This window comes from Tachyglossus aculeatus, chromosome X1 (genome assembly GCF_015852505.1).
Source record: "Tachyglossus aculeatus isolate mTacAcu1 chromosome X1, mTacAcu1.pri, whole genome shotgun sequence".
NCBI lineage: Eukaryota > Metazoa > Chordata > Mammalia > Monotremata > Tachyglossidae > Tachyglossus > Tachyglossus aculeatus.
The window spans coordinates 25,282,793-25,301,077 of NC_052101.1; the positions used below are offsets into that span (position 1 = coordinate 25,282,793).

At 41.9% G+C, this 18,285-nt stretch overlaps 1 protein-coding gene across 3 annotated transcripts in view; it reads right to left on the bottom strand.

Annotated features, from left to right (window-relative positions):
• Nucleotides 1-18,285, bottom strand: part of TENM2 (teneurin transmembrane protein 2) — a 921,151-nt gene that overhangs the window by 223,135 nt on the left and 679,731 nt on the right. For all 3 annotated transcript variants that reach the window (XM_038772468.1, XM_038772467.1, XM_038772466.1), the window contains exon 5: nucleotides 13,615-13,853. In XM_038772468.1, the coding sequence (XP_038628396.1) occupies nucleotides 13,615-13,853 (239 nt within the window). The remainder of the gene's footprint in view (nucleotides 1-13,614; nucleotides 13,854-18,285) is intronic.

Consider the following 18,285-nt stretch of genomic DNA (forward strand, 5'->3'; position numbering starts at 1 on the left):
ATTTGCAGAGCACTGTTACCTAAGGAGAGGAATGCAGGTGGCCTGCTGCTCCTTACCATGCTCTGAAGGGAATAGCTAAGTCCAATCCAAGTTTTAAATGACTCTAAAATGCTCATAGTGTAATATAAGTAAGTAAACTAGTGGAATTGCATCATGATGGTGATGGCAAAGGCAGGGCAATACGTCTTTCCCTTATAAAGAAAGCTCACAATCTCTTGGGAGGTTACGGAGCATGTTTCCAAAATCTTCCCACAAATGACCTAACTCAACTGAAAAGACATCTCAGGAGAAGGGCTTTCACTAATAGGCATGGAGGAAATCACAATGACAGAAATGCAAAGATAAGAAGCAAAATTTGCCCTCCTCTCTTCTGCGCTGCCTTGGCTTTTAGGAAGCATCTCGGAAAGATGAGACACACTGTACTTTAGATTAGCCACAGGGTATGAAAATGTTCTATGGAACTTTTATACCTGGAATTAGCTTCTTTTTCTGCTAGCAGAGGGAGATTTGTGATCCTTTTGAGGGGCTTCTGCTCCTGATTAGTAATAGCAGAATACACAATCCATATTAATTTGTTCAATGATAATGATACATGGGAAGATTCTGCCATTGGCTGTCCTAATGCAAAAGTTCACATTACAGTATACGGCAGTTAAAAACAGCTCCTCCAAGGACTATCAAGCATATGCAGTAAAGTCTGAATTTCTTTTCTATAAAATTCAAGTCTCCATTTCTCACTGGGCCCAATCTCAACCTGCAACATAGGGCTGAAAGAACACAACCTGTCAGTTAGATTTGAGGATCAAACCCTATCTATGATATATCTATGCACGTAAGAGTAATGAAGTCCACTGAAAGGTCAAATTCCTACAGCAACAAGCAAAGCAGTGAGCTAAACAGATACTTGGTGAGTTAGGACTGGGTCAAAGCAGGACAAAAAATGATCTAGCTTAGCTACGTACCCGGCTTTAACTCACTGTGTAATTGCTCAGCTCTCCACTTCAGTTTGGGGCTGGATAGATCTTCATTTCTTAGCTCATCCTCATTTATAGAGAAACAGCCAACACCACACTTTTAGATTTATGCTATTATTTGCTTCTTCACCTTGAACTTCAACTAAATTCAGCTACACTTTTGTAATGTGAGTGCCAAACGGTGGCAGCCTGCCAAACACAAACACCCGCTTCACTCAGCTAGTTATCTTGATTTCAGGAAATCATGGATTCCTGCTAGAGGGCTTCAGTGTGGTACTCACAGAGTCCCCCTAACTGCTCCTTTGCCTAAATGCTTTTTAACTTGGAAATGCAATTTGGGAATGGAGGCAGTTACAAAAATCAAAGAACTAGAATCTTCTCTTTTATGGAAAAAAGTGGAACAAGGAGCAGGTGAACCTAGGACTCTGGCCTCACACTGCCCCAATTATCTAGCTCCATGCTTAATTTACTGGAAAGGTTCTGTGTAGAGTTGGGGAGGATGATAAAGTAAAATAATGTGTGCCTTTATTACTTTTGCCTGTGGAACTGTCTCTTTTTCTTTTTGCATCACAAAATAATGTGCACAGAGACTCCTAGGCAATATGCAGAGCCAATAAATGAACTGAAATAAAACGAAGGATCATAAACCATTCCATAGAAGGTAGGTAATTTGTGAGTAGCACAGTGGCAGATGGTACTCTATGGTATATATCCCAACAAATGTATTATCAGCATTATCATAGATACTGGAGGCTATGATAGGGAAATATCACTGCCTCTGTGACAGTAAATGCTAAATAGATGGTCAGCGTTTAAGAAAAGCAAGAAAAAAAACCTGTGAATGTCAGTACTGGATTGGAGAACAATGATGCCAGGGACAGCTCCAGATTGAGAAAATCGTGTCTAGACTTCTCACCAGTAGGAAAGGATAGCTACCCACACTGATTTTAATTTTAGATCAGCATATTTCCCATGACCCAATTCTCTCTGCTTCAACGAGCAACTCTTGGTTTAAAGGCAATCAGAAATCTCTCTTTTACTTATATACTCTATTCTCCCACCTAGTCCTCAGCTCCCACTTTTCTTTCCTTTCAAACTCACCTACTCACTTGGCCTTGTTCTCACTTCTCTGACCTATGACCTGCTTATGTATGATGATCTTGAATTGATTGATTCATTCATTCATTCATTCAATCATATTTACTGAGCACTTACTGTGTGCAGAGCACTATACTAAGCACTTGGGAAGTACAAGTCGGCAACATATAGAGACGGTCCCTACCCAACAACGGGCTCACAGTCTAGAAATTGATCAATACTAATAGTGTTTGGCTTAGTGGATAGAACATGGGGCTGGGAATCAGAGGGTCATGGGTTCTAATCCCAGCTCTGCCACTTGTCTGCTATGTGACCTTGGGCAAATCACTTTACTTCTCTATGCCTCAGTAACCTCATCTGTAAAATGGGTATTGAGACTGTGAGCCCCACACGGGACAAGGACTGTGTCCAACCCAATTTGCTTCTATCCACTCCAGCGCTTAATACAGTGCCTGACACATAGTAAATGCTTAACAAATATCATAACAATTGTTATTATTACTGAATAGCATCTATTAAGCACTTGCTGTGTGCCAAGGATTGTAATAATAAATAGTACATATTCAGAACCTAATGAGCACAGCACTAATCAATCAATGGTATTTTTTGAGTGTCTCAAGTTCAAGACTAAGTAGACACTGAACTGTTTGGGAGAGTACAACAGTAGTAAGATACACCTTATCTGCCCATAAAAAGCTGATGTTATAATGAGGGAGGCAGACAAAAATTATGGCTATGAACATACTTGTGTACTTGTAGTTTACTTGCAGCTGGGCTGAGGGAACAAATCCAACTGCAGTTCAACCTTTAGTAATGCACTCTATCATAATCAAAGATGGCTTACTAAATAGATGAGGGCAAAGTGGTATCTAAAGTCGTCGAAGACCCAGAGATCATATGTTCTGGGACCACAGACTGCATCCATGTTCTCTACAAGCTGGTTCTCAAAGCATGATCCTGGGCACAAGGAGATCAGGCCAGAAGGTGTGATTGGCTCAAGACAAAGCATCGCCCCTCCTTGAAGGCCAGGATAGTGCCTACCAATTTTACTATTCTCTCCCGAGTGTTTACTACAGTGCTCAGTGCAAAGTAAGTGCTCAATAAATACCATGAATAGACTGCAAGAGCAACTCAAGTGTGGATCCTGATGGTAGTGGGATATACTTTTCTCTTCTTAGCCATCAGGATCTGAGCACTGCATCCTCTGAATGGCATAGGGTAAGAAAGTGTACACCACCTTCATGGAATATAGTGTGCAAATGTGTTAGTTCATAAGTGTGCAAGAGATTCTCTCTCAAAGACATACACATGGATGCAGTCTTATGGTTTCCAGCATCATCTTTGAATTGAACAGCAATTCGACAACAACTGATTGAGTACAAAGTTTTGGATAACTTTGAGTAAGCAAGGTATCTAACGTGGGTTCTGGTACCAATCCTAGATTTATAACATTGCTCCTGGGAGAAAATTGGTTCTGACTTACAAAATTCTTACTTATGACACAGTTTTCATGAGCTAGTTGGGTGGTCAGCCCAAGGGTAGCCTGTATCCTACAATGTGGTTAGGAACAACTTTGTTTCAAACATTGCCTCCCAGTAAACTGACAGAAAAGCAAATAAGGGCTTATTTGACTTTTGTCTATATTCCTTAAGTATTTTGATTCTCACCCCACCTCCAGCCACATATCACTTACTGAGCACTTCACCAGGTGAAAAGCACTGTATTAAGTGCTTGGGAGAGTATAAGATGACAGAGTCGAAAGACATGTTCCTTGCCCACAGTGAACTTACAGTCCTTACGCTCTGCTTCTTCCTCTATCAATAATTAATTTTAATATCTGTTTTCCCTATTAGATTGTCAACTTCTTGAGGGCAGGGATTGTTTGTATCAACTCTATTGTTCTGTACTCTCCCAGGGCTTAATACAGTGCTCTGTACACACTAAGAGCTCAATAAATACAACTGATTGATTGACTGTGGGATATATTGGGTAATACAAGTTGGTAACTACATTTGCATATCTGAGCTACTTTTCTGAGGTAAAGAAAACCTGACTCTTTGATTTCCACAACTACGTTCTTATAGGCCTTCATCTAATTTCACCTTAAAGCTCCCTATGGCCAGTTCTCATGTTAGTTACTTTTATTGTACGTTCTCAAATACCTGGGACTACACTTGGATTTGCATCCTTCATTCACCTCTCCCTCAGTGGCACAAAACCTATGTTCATATCTGTAATTTTTTTATATTAATAACTCCCTCCCCCTCCAGACTGTAAGCAGGGAATGTGTCTACCAACTCTGTTGTATTGTTATCTCCAAATCACTTAGTACAGTGCTCCATACACAGTAAGCACTCAGTAAATATGCTTGATTGATTGTTCAACTGAATAATGTTTGAAATAAAAATCTAAACCTTCAGGTTGAGTATACACACTCACTTGAGTTAAACCATGTGATTTATTTAGGCTTCAGAACTCATAGCAAAAGTATTTACTGAGCTCTTTCTGTGTGCAGAACACTGTACTAAGCTCTTGAAGTAAAAGGTAGATGCACCAGAGTAGCAGAGTATAACAGAACTATGTTGTCGGGAATACATTGTTAAATAAAAGATTCCTGTGAGCAACTAAGTAAAACACTAATAGTAGCAACATATCTTCTCATTGTTTGGGGGCAGAAACTCATTTTTTGGCATACTGGAAAAAAAGGTTAGAATAAACTAGGAAAAAGGACTGTTATTTGCTCAAACGTAGAGTCCGAGCCATTAGCAGCTCTGCCCTTTAAATAATAGGATTCCCCTCACATAGAGGTAAATATATTGTCTGGAAAGCATATGGTAAGTTGAAGTTTACCTTACATCTCATCTGTCTCGGTAGTCAAACAGCATTAGAAACTGAATGAGAGCTAATATTTTTCCTAGGCTACATACACACAAAAGATGCAAGGTAAGTGTATGATTCTCATCATTTTCTGTCATTTTCCTTTTTATTTTCTACCGACTTGCTCTGTTTCATGTGATGGGAGTACATAAAACAGCGGTAGCGCTCTGAGGATTCATCAGTATGAGTCTCAACATATCAATTTTCGAGTGTAGCAACTTTAAACACATTGTAGGCTTTTAGTTCCCATAGAAAATAATCTCCTATTGTTTTCAAAGGAAACTGAAAGCCCCCAAATTACCACACTTTTAACATACTGACATGTTGATGGCCTGATGTTCTTCCAAGATCAAAGACAGATTGGCAGAAGACAGAGCAGTTTAGCAGCTTACTTAAAACATGGTATTTTATATTTGGCAGGAATTACTGTAGTGAGAAAGACAAGGTGACTTTCTAATTTTTTTCCAGTTTGGCAGCAATATGAAGAGCTAAAAACTAATTTAGCATGACATAAATGCTCTGCCCCTCTACAGAAGTGAAGGTTCTGACAGCACCAAGCATATGGTATACGCTCTTTCTTCCACAGGGGCCATATTAGTAGACTTATGTTAAATTGAGAAGTCTGGACATTTCTATGGGAATTTTCAGGGCTGTCCTTACTTAAACAGGGAAATATCCTGTCTGAAAAAGTCTCCTCTCTAATGTGAATGGGTCCCGAATTAACCTTTGACTTCTTTGAAGGGACACTCTGTTCTAATTCAGAACAGGATAGCAATTATGTCATTCTGGTGTATGCTGACACAGAAACTGAGAATCAAAAAGGTGACAAAGCTGAAGGCATCTAAGGGAATGTCCTATATTAGGCCCAGATCAATAAGTAAAATGACCTCTGGATAGAGGGGGAATCAAATGTAGATGAAGACAGAGGAAATGTAACTAATGCAGCTGTACCAGGAGAGTCTTCTTGGTAAAAATCTCACAGGACATGTTCCAACAGTTTTGTGAAAAGCCAATTTGTCAGGACAGTGGCTTTGTCATCAGTGTTCCTTTTATAAAGAAGCCCAACAAAATAGGAGACGTAGTGTGACTTGTTACCACTTGGATCAGTATAAAACATAAATTTAATTCTTCCTCAAAAAATGTGGTTCATAGGTCCAAGAACCAGGGCAGAATTTCAATTAACTCCATCATTTGCAACATGCAGAGTATGGCCTTAACTACAGTTTGAGCAGTAAATATTTTTTTTTCCTGAAACTCCCACTAAACAAGGTAGCAAGGTAATGAAACATTTTGGAAAGAAGGCGGGTGAGGAAAAATTAAGGTGAACAAAGCCAATTGTGTTCAATCTTCAGAAAATGACACTAACTCCTAATGTTTGACAAGGATGTAAGATGAGGTTGGTATTATTTTTGTTGGGCTTCAGAAGGCCACTTCAAGCACACATGCCTTTCCCATCCCTCTTCATGACCATGAGAAGGGTTTTGGGGGATGGAGGGGAGAATGTGGAATTGATAGTACCAGTACAAGTGCCAGAATTCTGTGGGACCTCTAAACTGAGAGAATACTACTGATGCTCTGGCCCCAATGTTGAAATCACAACCCCCGAAATGAAAATGAACCCTGGCTGGGGGGTGAAGTGGGCAGGAAGATAGGGGTGGGTTGGAGTTTTGTAGATTGACAAGTTTTGCCTGGATAATCCCAATTTATTCAAATAATTCTCAAGTTTTTTACAGTATTTATTAGGCACTTACTATGTATTAAGCACTGTTCTAAGCACTGGGAGAGATACAGTTAATCAGGTTGGACACAGTTCCTGTTCTAAACGGGTCTCACCATCTAAATAGGAGGGAGAACAGCTATTAAATCACCATTTTGCAGCTGAGGAAACAGAAGCACAGAGAAGTTAAGTGACTTGTGGACAGGGAAAGTTGTCTGTTATATTGTGCTCTTCCAAGTGGTTAGTACAGTGCTCTGCACACAGTAAGAGCTCAATAAATATGATTGACTGACAGGGTCACAGCAGGTAAGTGGTGGATCTAGGCTTAGAACTCAGATCCTCTGGCTCCCAGGCCTGTCTTTGACCCAGTAGGCCACGCTGCTTCTCAAGATCCATTCTTTACTGCTTATTTCCCTGGTCTGCTCTAAACCCTCTGCTGTAGTACTTTCTGTGGCCCTCTAGACTTGAAGTTGCCAAATGGGAGGACCAAGCCTTGCGGATCCTTGAGAGAGATTATGGCAGATGAAGAGGACAGAAACTGGGAACTTCAGGAGAGCCTACAAAGAGCAGCCGCAACTTTGACTCACTGATTCACCACTGTGGCTCCAGTAGGAATCACAATTACCTAGTGGAACCTCACATCCTGTGTTTAGGACCAAAGAAAACACACTAAAAAAGTCCATCCCCCATAAACCTCCTTGTCTCACCCAGTTACTTCTCCAGTACTGTGACGATTCAACATCCCTGGACTGCTGCCAAGATTATACTCTGCATGCCTTGCTGGTTGTCTTATGAAATATCATGCTTTTGTGGGGGCTTAGTGAAAAGGGGAGTACACTTCAAATCAAATCTTAAGATCATAGGGGTATTGTTGCTTAAAAAGGTTGAAAAATAATTGCCTTAGGATATTCCCTCCATTATAGGTATAGTCTTCCAAGATCAAGGATTCATTTACGTCTGTCCCCCAACTAGACTGTAAGTTCCTTTAGGACAGGGATCATACTCTGCTGTACTTTACTCTCCCAAGTACTTAGTACAGAGCTCGGCACACGGTAAGCGCTCAATTTGGTTGATTAATTGAAAAATATCATGCTATGAAAGGGAAACATTGCCACGTGTGCACACTCCAGCTGAGAAAATTCGACTTGCTGAGGTGGATGGAGATGGGATGGATGATAACACGGGGAGCCAAATGACAACAGGGTCTGTTTTTCTGGGTCCAAGGTCTGGCAAGACCATAATGTCAACCATTTTATGGCAATGAAGGAACTCAGGCATTCTACTTTGCCTTTTCTTCAGGCAATGGATTTTGACACTGCTCAAGAAGCAGACTTATATTCTTGAGGAAAGATCAAGAGGAGGAAGTCTTCAAACTGTATAAAAGATATTTAAATTTTCTGGATGTATAACCTGCACTGAGGGAGCCACTCTCCCCAGGGCTAAGCAGCTCCTTGGACACAAGAAAGGTACTCCGGGAAGAAGCATTCACTTAGTCAAGCTGCTGCAAGGACTCAGTACCAACAGCAGCAGTAATCCACAGGGCCCTGAAGGAGTGAATCCTGCTTCCCAAAGTGCCTAGCATATCTGGGGAAAATCTGGATTAGGAAGGCACTGACCTGACAGTATACACAAGGTGTTTCAGTCCTAAGGGCTTCAACTGAGCTACTCTTATATAAAACCAAAGCAGAGGCCTCCCATTTTTTGTACGGTATGTTCAAATGCTAGTACTACTCTGTTATTACACCCACACACCCTCTGGTCTCTGTGAAAGAACATGCCATGTGGCACAACTCCCCTGCATTACTCACCTCTGAAAACAGGCTTCCTGACTGGTTTGAACACGTAAGGAAAAATGCATTGACTTAATTACCACCATAACTGGCGGGCCTGAACACCAAGTCTCTTTGTGGAAAAAGTGGGACTTCGACTTCATTTTTAGGATTTCTCTCATCTGAAAATCTCAAATGTTTCCAGGACTGATGCTTCATCTTTGATGCCATTCAGTGATCAAGAAGAGGGGGTTATAAGTCCTTAAATTTCTCCCCACACAACCCATCCACCTCTGATTCTTCCACAACAACTGAGTTGGGCTTTTGTTTTTGCAACTTTCCAGCTTCCTTTCATTCATTCAATCATATTTATTGAGCACTTACTGTGTGCAGAGCACTGTACTAAGCTCTTGGGAAGTACAAATTGGCAGCATATAAAGATGGTCCCTACCCAACAGCGGGCTCACAGTCTAGGAAATCCCATTCCTTCCTTGATGATTGTCACTTCAAGTGCTTAGTGCAGTTCTCCTCACATAGTAAGCACACAGTAAATACCACTGATTGATTTCTGTGCTTTTTTCCCAGGCAGAAGCAATAACAACGTTCTGCACGCAGTCGTTCTCCACATTTGCTAAACCCTCTGTATGCCCTGACAGCACTCTATAATTAATATACTGCTTTTCATCTTCAAAGTGTTTTACACACGTTAATTAATCCACACTACACCAGTGAGTTTCTGCACGTAAATAACCATTACTGCCCCCATTTCACTTGAGAAATCAGAAACCCAGAAGGCAAGAAACTTTCTCAAGATAAAGAGGGTGTAAGCAATGGATTTGAGACTAGTGTTTAAAACCACCTGGCCCACAAAATTTGTTCTCAATTCGCATCCCCGGCGAATGCCTATGCCGCTATATGATAATCACCATTTACTGCTTTCTAAATTAGCCAGTAAAATCATTTATTTTGAGTCATAAGCTCTTATTCAATACTCCAGGACTGAGACATAATCTTACCTAAAGCACACCAAATATGAAATGATGGATTATAAATGAATAAACCATCCTAAGATGCTCAGTTTCAGCTTCCAAAAGCCTGAAGACTAAGGATAAATATGTTTCATAATCTGCCACTTACAAGTTGCATACGCAATTAATACACAAAAACACTCACTGCTTAGCTTCTTATTTACATGATCTCTTTCGCACTGCATTTTCAACTATCAGGCTCAATTATTCAAAAAGTATCAATTTGTCTCCAGCAAGCAGGGTCATAGGGTCTCAGTGGACTTGACTTGGCAGAGACAGAGATGGTTATTACCTTCCTTGTGTATACAGGGAGGCAGAATTGCCTTGTATGCCATTAGCCAGAGAACTGCTCAGGTTGCCTTGCTCTGCAGTTTCCTACTGAAGTCATGGGGCCCACTGATCTCTCGCTCTAAGGTTTATGCCAAAGACTTCAATTCTCTCTGCCCTGGGCTGCCTCAGAAAACAGCCATGTTATCTTCAAGGTTTGGTCAACGCCACCTTTGACCAGCTCCAGAAACAACTTTCCTTTCAGACCTGTGTCTATACATATCCTAATTCATTTTCATGTCTCATTTTCATGCCATGTCTAGGCTGCAGGCTTCTTGTGGGCAGGGAACATCTCTACCGAGTCTATACTCTCCCAAGTGCTTAGTACAGTGCCCTGCACACAATAAGTGCTCAATAAATCCCATCGATTGAACCAGCGAAGCAGCTGTTGGGCCCCTCATCCAGCCCCATCCAGATATGGGGAAGCAGCCAGGGGAAGGAGGAAGGGTTCCCCTTCCTTTCTGGGGTGATGTATCCGGGATAATGATAATTGTGTTATTTGTTAGGTACTTAAGCACTCTGCTAAGCAAGAGGGTAGGTACAATACAGTCATATCAGATACATTCCCTGTCCAAGGGGGAGGAGAAAAGATATTTAATCCCCTCTTTACAGATGAGGAAGCTGTGGCACTGAAGTTGAGTGACTTCCAAAGGAGTCCAGTCCCTGAGAATGGGGCAATAGGGGGAAGGGAGTTGGGTGAGACACGGTGAGAGGCTGGATCCTTGCTGACCAGGAATAGCTGGTAGAATGCGAGGAAGCGACAGCCTCAATTTTGCCTACCCCTGTAGACTGTAAGCTTCCTCTGGGCAGGGCTCACATTTACCAACTCGAACTGAACTTTCTGAAGTGCTTAGTTCAGAACTCTGCACACAGTAAGCACTCGATAAATATTACTGATTGATCGACGTGCTCCTCTGGTGATTTTGACCAGGAGATTGTCAGGCGGCAAAGGTGTCCCAGTGTCCCAATGTTGATGATGATGATGATGGTATTTATTAAGCGCTTACTATGTGCAAAGCACTGTTCTAAGCGCTGGGGAGGTTACAAGGTGATCAGGTTGTCCCACAGGGGCCTCACAGTCTTAATCCCCATTTTACAGATGAGGTAACTGAGGCACAGAGAAGTTCAGTGACTTGCCCAAAGTTACACAGCTGACAAGTGGTGGAGCCGAGATTTGAACCCATGACCTCTGACTCCAAAGCCTGTGCTCTTTCCATTGAGCCACGCAATGTTGCTACAGAGGCCACAGGTCTGATGGAAAGCTCTGCTGTGTCTCTCTGATGGAGATCTATCAAGTTCCCTCTACCCCTGTGTGCATCCTCCAGGCAACTACTGATAGGTAATCAATAGCAAAATGGGGAGTAACATCGGAGGAGCAGAGGGAAGAAAGGACATGGGCTCTTCCCACAGCAATCACAAGTCAACTGCCTTAAAGTGCCCATGGGTATCCTGGGAGCCTTTAGCTTAGCCAAACTTTGCCTCCCCACTGCTCACCCCACTTCAGGCTCACCCCCGGGCCTCGATAGAAACCTCTCCGAGCAGACACGAAGTAGCTCCAGGACTTCAGAACCAGGTAGAGAAGCAGTGTAGCCTAGAGAAAGGAGTACGGCCTTGGGAATCAGAGGACTTGGGTTCTATTCCTGGCTCTTCCACTTGTCTGTTGTGTGACCTTGGGCAAGTCACTTCATTTCTCTGTGCCTCAGTTCCCTCATCTGCAAAGTGTGGATTCAATACCTGTTCTCCCTCCTACTTAGCCTGTAAGCCCCATGAGGGACCTGATTATCTTGTAGCTACCCCACGCTTAGTATAGAGCTTAGCATGTAGTAAGCACTTAACAAATACCACAATTATTACTATTAGGTACAGAGAACTCCCTGGACTCCTGACTATCCTGGTTGATACTCTTGCCATCAGCACACTCATTAGATATAGGAGCCCTTATGAAGGAATGGTGAAGCATATGAGGGGCAGTTACACATCAGTAGATTGTTTCAGTATGGAGGATGTGTTCCAGATAAACCACCTGACGTCATGTGGGCCAACAGCTGGGGACCTCCCTCCTGCTGCACTCCGAGTGGTCTTGCTAGTAAGGCCAAGGACTTTTCTTGGCCTTTATGAAGTACCAGTTTGGGAAACTGGATGTCTGTGCCTGGCGCAGCGGGAGAGATGAAGTCTAGGTTAGCACATTTCTTACATTTTCTCTAGTGCCCAGCTCTGGGTGGCTGCCAAATCCATTGAGATTGGAATTGCTTAAGGGTTGGAAACTCAAGCTGACCACCTGGACACATGATTTCATGTCTCCTCTCAGCAGGATCAGCAGGGGACAATGGTATTGTGGTAGCTTTCATGCACATCCTACACTGAGATCCCTAGAGTCATGGGTTCCAGGATCAACTTTGCCCAGCACCAAGGGGGAGAAGCAGCCCACCCCGCTGCCCCCAGGGTGAAGAGCCCCAGGCCACTTGTCCTGATTCATCATGGCCTATTAACAGCCCTGGTTCTGGTACAACCTGAAGGATGTCCAGATAATCCATTCATTCCTGGCCTGCTGCACTGACTGATGATCTCTTCTGCTGGTGGTTTGTTTTTTGTGGTATTTGCTAAGTACTTACTATGAGTCAAGCATAGTCCTAAGCACTGGGGAGATAGGAGTTTGTCAGTTTGGACTCAGTTCCTGTGCCCCATGGGACGCACAGTCTAAAATGGAGAGAGGAGGATTTAATCCCCATTTTACAGATGAGGTAACTGAGGCACAGAGATGTTAAGTGACGTGCCCAAGGTCACACAAAAAACAATTAGCACAGCAGGATTAGAACCCAGACCTCTGACTCCTAGACCCAAGCTCTTTCTACTGGGCCAAGGGGCTTCTCTAAAGTTAGAGGACTGTGGTGAGTCCAACTTCCCTGCCCCACCGACAGTGCACCTCAACATGTCAGACGCTGCATGTGTTTGGTTTTTTTCTGGTATTTGTTAAGCGCTTACTATGTATGAGATACTGTACTAACCGTTGGGGTAAATACAAGATAATCAGTTGGGACACAGTCCAGGCCTCACAAGGGGCTCAGAGTCTTAATCCCCATTTTACAGATGAGGTAACTGAAGCACAGAGAAGTGAAATGACTTGCCCAAGGTCACTCAGCAGACAATTGGTAGAGCCTGGATTAAAACCAGGGGTGCTATGGTTGAGGGGCTGTCCAACTGCAGTAGTTCCGGTGATTTGTCCAATTGGAAACAGTGCTAGAACACTGGAGAGAATCTGAGTGTGATTTTGGCTGATACAGGGGAAAAAAATGCATGGCTCTGGTGATTTTCCTTCTTACAGGAACATATATGTGTTAATAATAACTTCACACCATTGTCTGCAATGGTGAACAGCCTGGGTTGCTATGTCCTACTATCCAAACTTTCACTAGCATCCGCTGTTCTTTTCCTGAATTTATTACTGTTAACTTTTAAGTCAGTATCGCTTTTATAAAACAGAGCTTCACTTTCAAAGTCAGAAAAGGGCATGAGAAAGGCTCTATGCTTCACTCTTTGAATGTGGGTTGATTTCTTCAAAAAACAAAAACAAACTAAAACTAACAACAGATTTGAAAAAAACTCACTGGATTTCATTAGCTACCACTAGCTAACAAATAACGTTCCTCCATCAACTGTCATTCCTCCCACTATGAGCTGGTCAATGAATCATGCCAACCTAAGGGAACCGGTAAATTCACTCTCGCTACACCTTCTACTCTGTTGGTTCTCCCTTACTGAGTTCAACTTAGCAGGAAACACACACTCAGCCAACAGGGGCTAACCACGGCGCAAATTGCACTTACCTATGAAGTAAGCCAGGAGAATAGCCAGGAGCACAGCGGCAGCGATGGCGGACAGAGCGGCGCATTTCCAGCTACAGTACTTGGATGGTTTTTTCAGTTTGAACGCATTCCTGGAGAAAGTATTCCGGGGCAGCAGCCTGGGTGGTGGGGTGTAAACTGTTCCTGAGGTCAGAGGGTAACCAGGAGAGGAGCTGCTGAACAAAGGAGTTGTTCCAGAAGATGTCTTAAACAGGAAATGCCTGCAAGGAAGAAGAGAAAGAGTACTGAGCGCAGGTGATGCTGGGAGAAGGGAGCTTGGCTTCCTGCATTTTCAAATGCCATGGAATAGCCCTAATTTAAACACAAGAAAAATACACAAACTGGGCAGGGGGCCCCAAAATTACAGTCAGGTACTTTTGAGAAGCAGCGTGGCCAAGTGGAAAGAGCACGGACCTAGGATTCAGAGGACCTGGGTTCTAGTTCTGGCTCTGTCATATACCTGTTGTGTTTCCTTGAGCAAGTCATTTCACTTCTCTGTGCCTCAGTTACCTCTTCTGTAAAATGGGTATATATATCTGTTCTCCCTCCTACTTAGACTGTGGCCCCTGTGTGGGACAGGGACTGTGTCTGACCTGATCATCCTGGATCTTCCCCAACACTTAGAACAGTGCTTGACACACAATAAGCACATAACAAATACCACAATTATTATTGTAGCTACGATCTGTTTGATATAACCGTATTTTCAGTTGAACAACCTGGGTTAGATGTTCTCCTTTCAAAGAGTGTGTAAATTTTTAAGATATCAGGCCACTGGGTAGTGCTTTCCAGAAACTGACTTCTGGAGATGAGTCAAATTTCCCCACCACTGTAGACAACAGCTCCATCCGTCTGTCCTCACAAGGACTGAATTCAGTTCATCTTTCTCATTCATCCTACTTATTCAATCTGTCACCAAATCCTGTTGGTGACTCTTACCTTCATAACATTTCTAGAATCTGCCCCTTCCTCTCCATTGAACTGCTACCACACTGATTCTGTCACTGATTTCCCACCTTGACCATTGCATCAGCCTCTCACTGACCCGCTTGCCTCCCCTCCCCACTCCAGACCATATTTTGCTCTGCTGCCCAGATCAGTTAAAAGAACAAACAAACAAGCACACATCTCCCTTCTCTTCAAAGCCTTCAGTGATTGCCCACCTATCTCTGTGTCAAACAGAAACTCCTTACCAATGGCTTTAAAACACTTAGTCAACTCTCTTTGTCCTACTTAACTCTCTGACCTCCTACCTGAACACTTGGCTCCTTAACACTAACATATTCACTATATCTCGAACTTGTCTTTCTTGCTGCTTGTCCCTTGTCCACTCTTACGTCTGGTCTGAAAATCCCTCCCCATTCATATCTGACAGATCACTAATCTCCCCATCTTCGAAGTTCTACTAAAATCTTATCCTTCCCTAAATACACACTTCTCCTATTGAACTCTTTTCTCTGTCACTTCCCCCATTTATCCTCTGTTCTATGATAGCCTATACACTTGGTACAGGTACTTCTTAAGCACTTTGATTTTCATCTTGTTCCCACAGCACTTATGTACATATCAATCTGTCATTTATTTTAAGGTTGTTGTCCCCCTCATCTAGTCTCTGAGCTCCTAGAAGATAGGGATCACATCTACCTACTCTATTGTGTTTTACTCTCCCAAGTGCTTAGTACAGAACTCTAAACCCAGTAAGTGCTAAATAAATACCATTGATTGCTTGATTGATTAGTCATATTTCATAGGATATTTGGGATGGGTAATGATCTCCATTCATCCAAACTCCCTTATCAACATTACCAACTTCATGATACTTCCCAAAAGTATCAATACTTCTATCAATACTTTTCAAAAGTATTAAGCCCCCAAAGACATAAAATAGTAGCAGACCTTCTTAAAAAGCTCGAGTCACCTGACAAACCACTGGGCAAATTCCCTATTACAGTCTCAGGTAGCCTGATTCTGTAAACAAGGTAATAGGCAGCCCATCCATCTCCCCAAACCCACTGGGATCAGCAAGTAATTAGAGCCAGAAGGAACAAAAGGTTAAATTCCCTTACTAATGGGGCAGTGTCCAATAACAAGTTGTTGAACTAATGTTGTTTTGACCTAATTTTGTACAAAGGAATTATTTTGTGGAGAACTAATGGGAAGGGAACCACTGCTGCATGGAACTAATGTTAATGTACAGGGGAACTAGTTTTGTGAGGGGCTAGTGTTGTGAGAAACTAGAACTCGGCAATTTCCAACTATAAATGAATGTTACAAGGTGGTCGAATGACAAAACTGGTTATAGGAAAAGTGATCATGAAAAAGCACATACTCTAAAGAGAAGACTATACATTTGGAGGCATTATTGGATTCAATCAGCTAAAATTCTGATTTCTTGGGTTGGGACAGCTGGATCTGAAGGCTCTTTCAAAGTTCCAAACAAAAGCAGCTGACCTTATCGATAAAATCAAAGAAATCATCCCATCAATCCCATCAATTTACTGAGCACTTACTGTGTGGACAGAACTCTACTAAGCACTTGGGAGAGTACAGTACAAAAGAGTAGGTGGGCATGTTCTCTGCCCACAAGGGAGGAGACAGATATTAAATAAATTTTGGATACGTACATAAGTATGGTGGGGCTAAGAGCGGGGTGAGTGTCAAATGCTTAAAGCGTACAGATTCCAGTGCAGGGATGATACAGAAGGGAGAGGGAGTAGGGAAAATGAGGGCTTAGTCAAGGAAGACCTCTTGGAGGAGATGCTATTTTAGGAGGGCTTTGAAAGGTGAGGAAAGTGGTAGTCAGTGAGATATGAAGAATGAGGGACTTCCTGGCCAGAGGGAGAATGTGGACAAGGGGCTGTTGATGAGATAAATGACAATGAGGTACAGTGGGCAGGTTTCTGTTAAAGGAGTAAAGTCTCATTATCATTAAAATTTATATTTATAATTTTAGACTTCAAATAACATTACTTGTAGATTATGGTTACCTTGGGAAAAGGGAGGAGTCAGAAAAGAGTTAGGGCAAGAGTATTAGGGAAGATAAAGGAGAGAGAGAGAGAGAACGGGAAGATGAGAAGCAGCATGTCCTAGTGGAAAGAGTACAGGACTTGAAGTCAGAGGACCTGGGTTCTAATCCCAACTCTGCCATTTGTCTACTGTGTAACCTTGGACAGGCCACTTAACTTCTCTGTGCCTCAGTTACCTCATCTGTAAAATGGGGACTAAGATTGTGAGTCCCACGTGGGACATGGACTGTATCCAACCTCATTGACTTGTATCTATTCTAAGTGCTTAATACAGTGCCTGACACATAGTAAGCACTTAATAAATACCATTAAAAAATTTAGAGAAAGAGAAAATGGGGTGAAAAGGAAAAGAGAGAAAAAATCAGAGTGCGGACATGGAGAAAGAGAGGGGAGGAGGATCAAAGAGGAAAAAGGAGAAGAAAAACCTACAAATGAATGCTTACAAACTGATCCTGAAAATATTTTAAGTATGAGGAGCGATCAAGTGATATCCCAATATGAGTGACAATCCTGTCAGAACTAGGGCATTCAGGTAATGAATTATTTAAAGCAGCCATCATTAAAATAAACAACTTAAATTTACATTTTGTTTGATATAAAAGACTGCTAAGCCAGAACTAAGTCTGAATAAAGCAAGAACCCAGGATGCCAATACAGAATGCCACTATGTGGGGTTTCCATTCCTATTTAAATGATTTATCAAGTCTTGGTTGAAACAAAAGTTCAACTCTACTTTCTGCATTATCATATCACAAATCCCAATGACAGTGCTTTTTTTAATTGAAAGTTTGACAAGTGTCAAGTATCTGACACTTATCTGTACTTTCAAAAGGGTACTTTAAATCATTAAAATGAAGCACATATGCATATCATTACATTGAAATATACACAAACTATGGGGCTTGGTGTTATGTATCCCATAGTATACATGGGATAGTATATAATTATAAAACCATTCATAATATATTCTTGTTGGATCCTTAAGAAGCAGGTGCTGACATCTGAACATTAAACAACAAAAAAACCCCAAAACCAAAACACCAGGGATAATCTTATGTATTAAAAGATGTAATCATCAATAAAAGAAGACTATGTTTGTATCTTGGAAAAAGACTTAAAGAGGAAGAAGAATGAAAAGTGATTATCAGGGTAAAAAAAAAATCCCCCGAGAATGAGATTTATGGCACAGCATCTAATTTCAGATAAACATCAGTGGTCACTAGAAGCTAAACATTTAAATAATTTTAATAAGACAAAGAACTTACTATTTTATAGTTCCATGCCTTCCCCCTCACCAAGCGCATTGGCAAGAATGGATACAAGCACCTTGATTTATAGAGTTTATTGGATCTGTTCTTGAAGAAGCTGCAACCTTTTGGCCATGAATTAACTCCTTTTGGTCAGAGAGATGGTTTTGTAAATTATCTTTCCCTCTAGGCATAACAGTAACCCAGTGACTTCAAAGAATTAATGAACAGCTAGAAGGGAAGTTATTTAGTTCTTTCTGTAGAAATATTAGGCACATTTTGTGTACAATTGGTAAGGTGAGCACATTCAAGCAAAACTCTAGCTTTCTGTTTCTCCAGGTAGGAAACCAAATATGATATCTATTCTAACACCCACAACA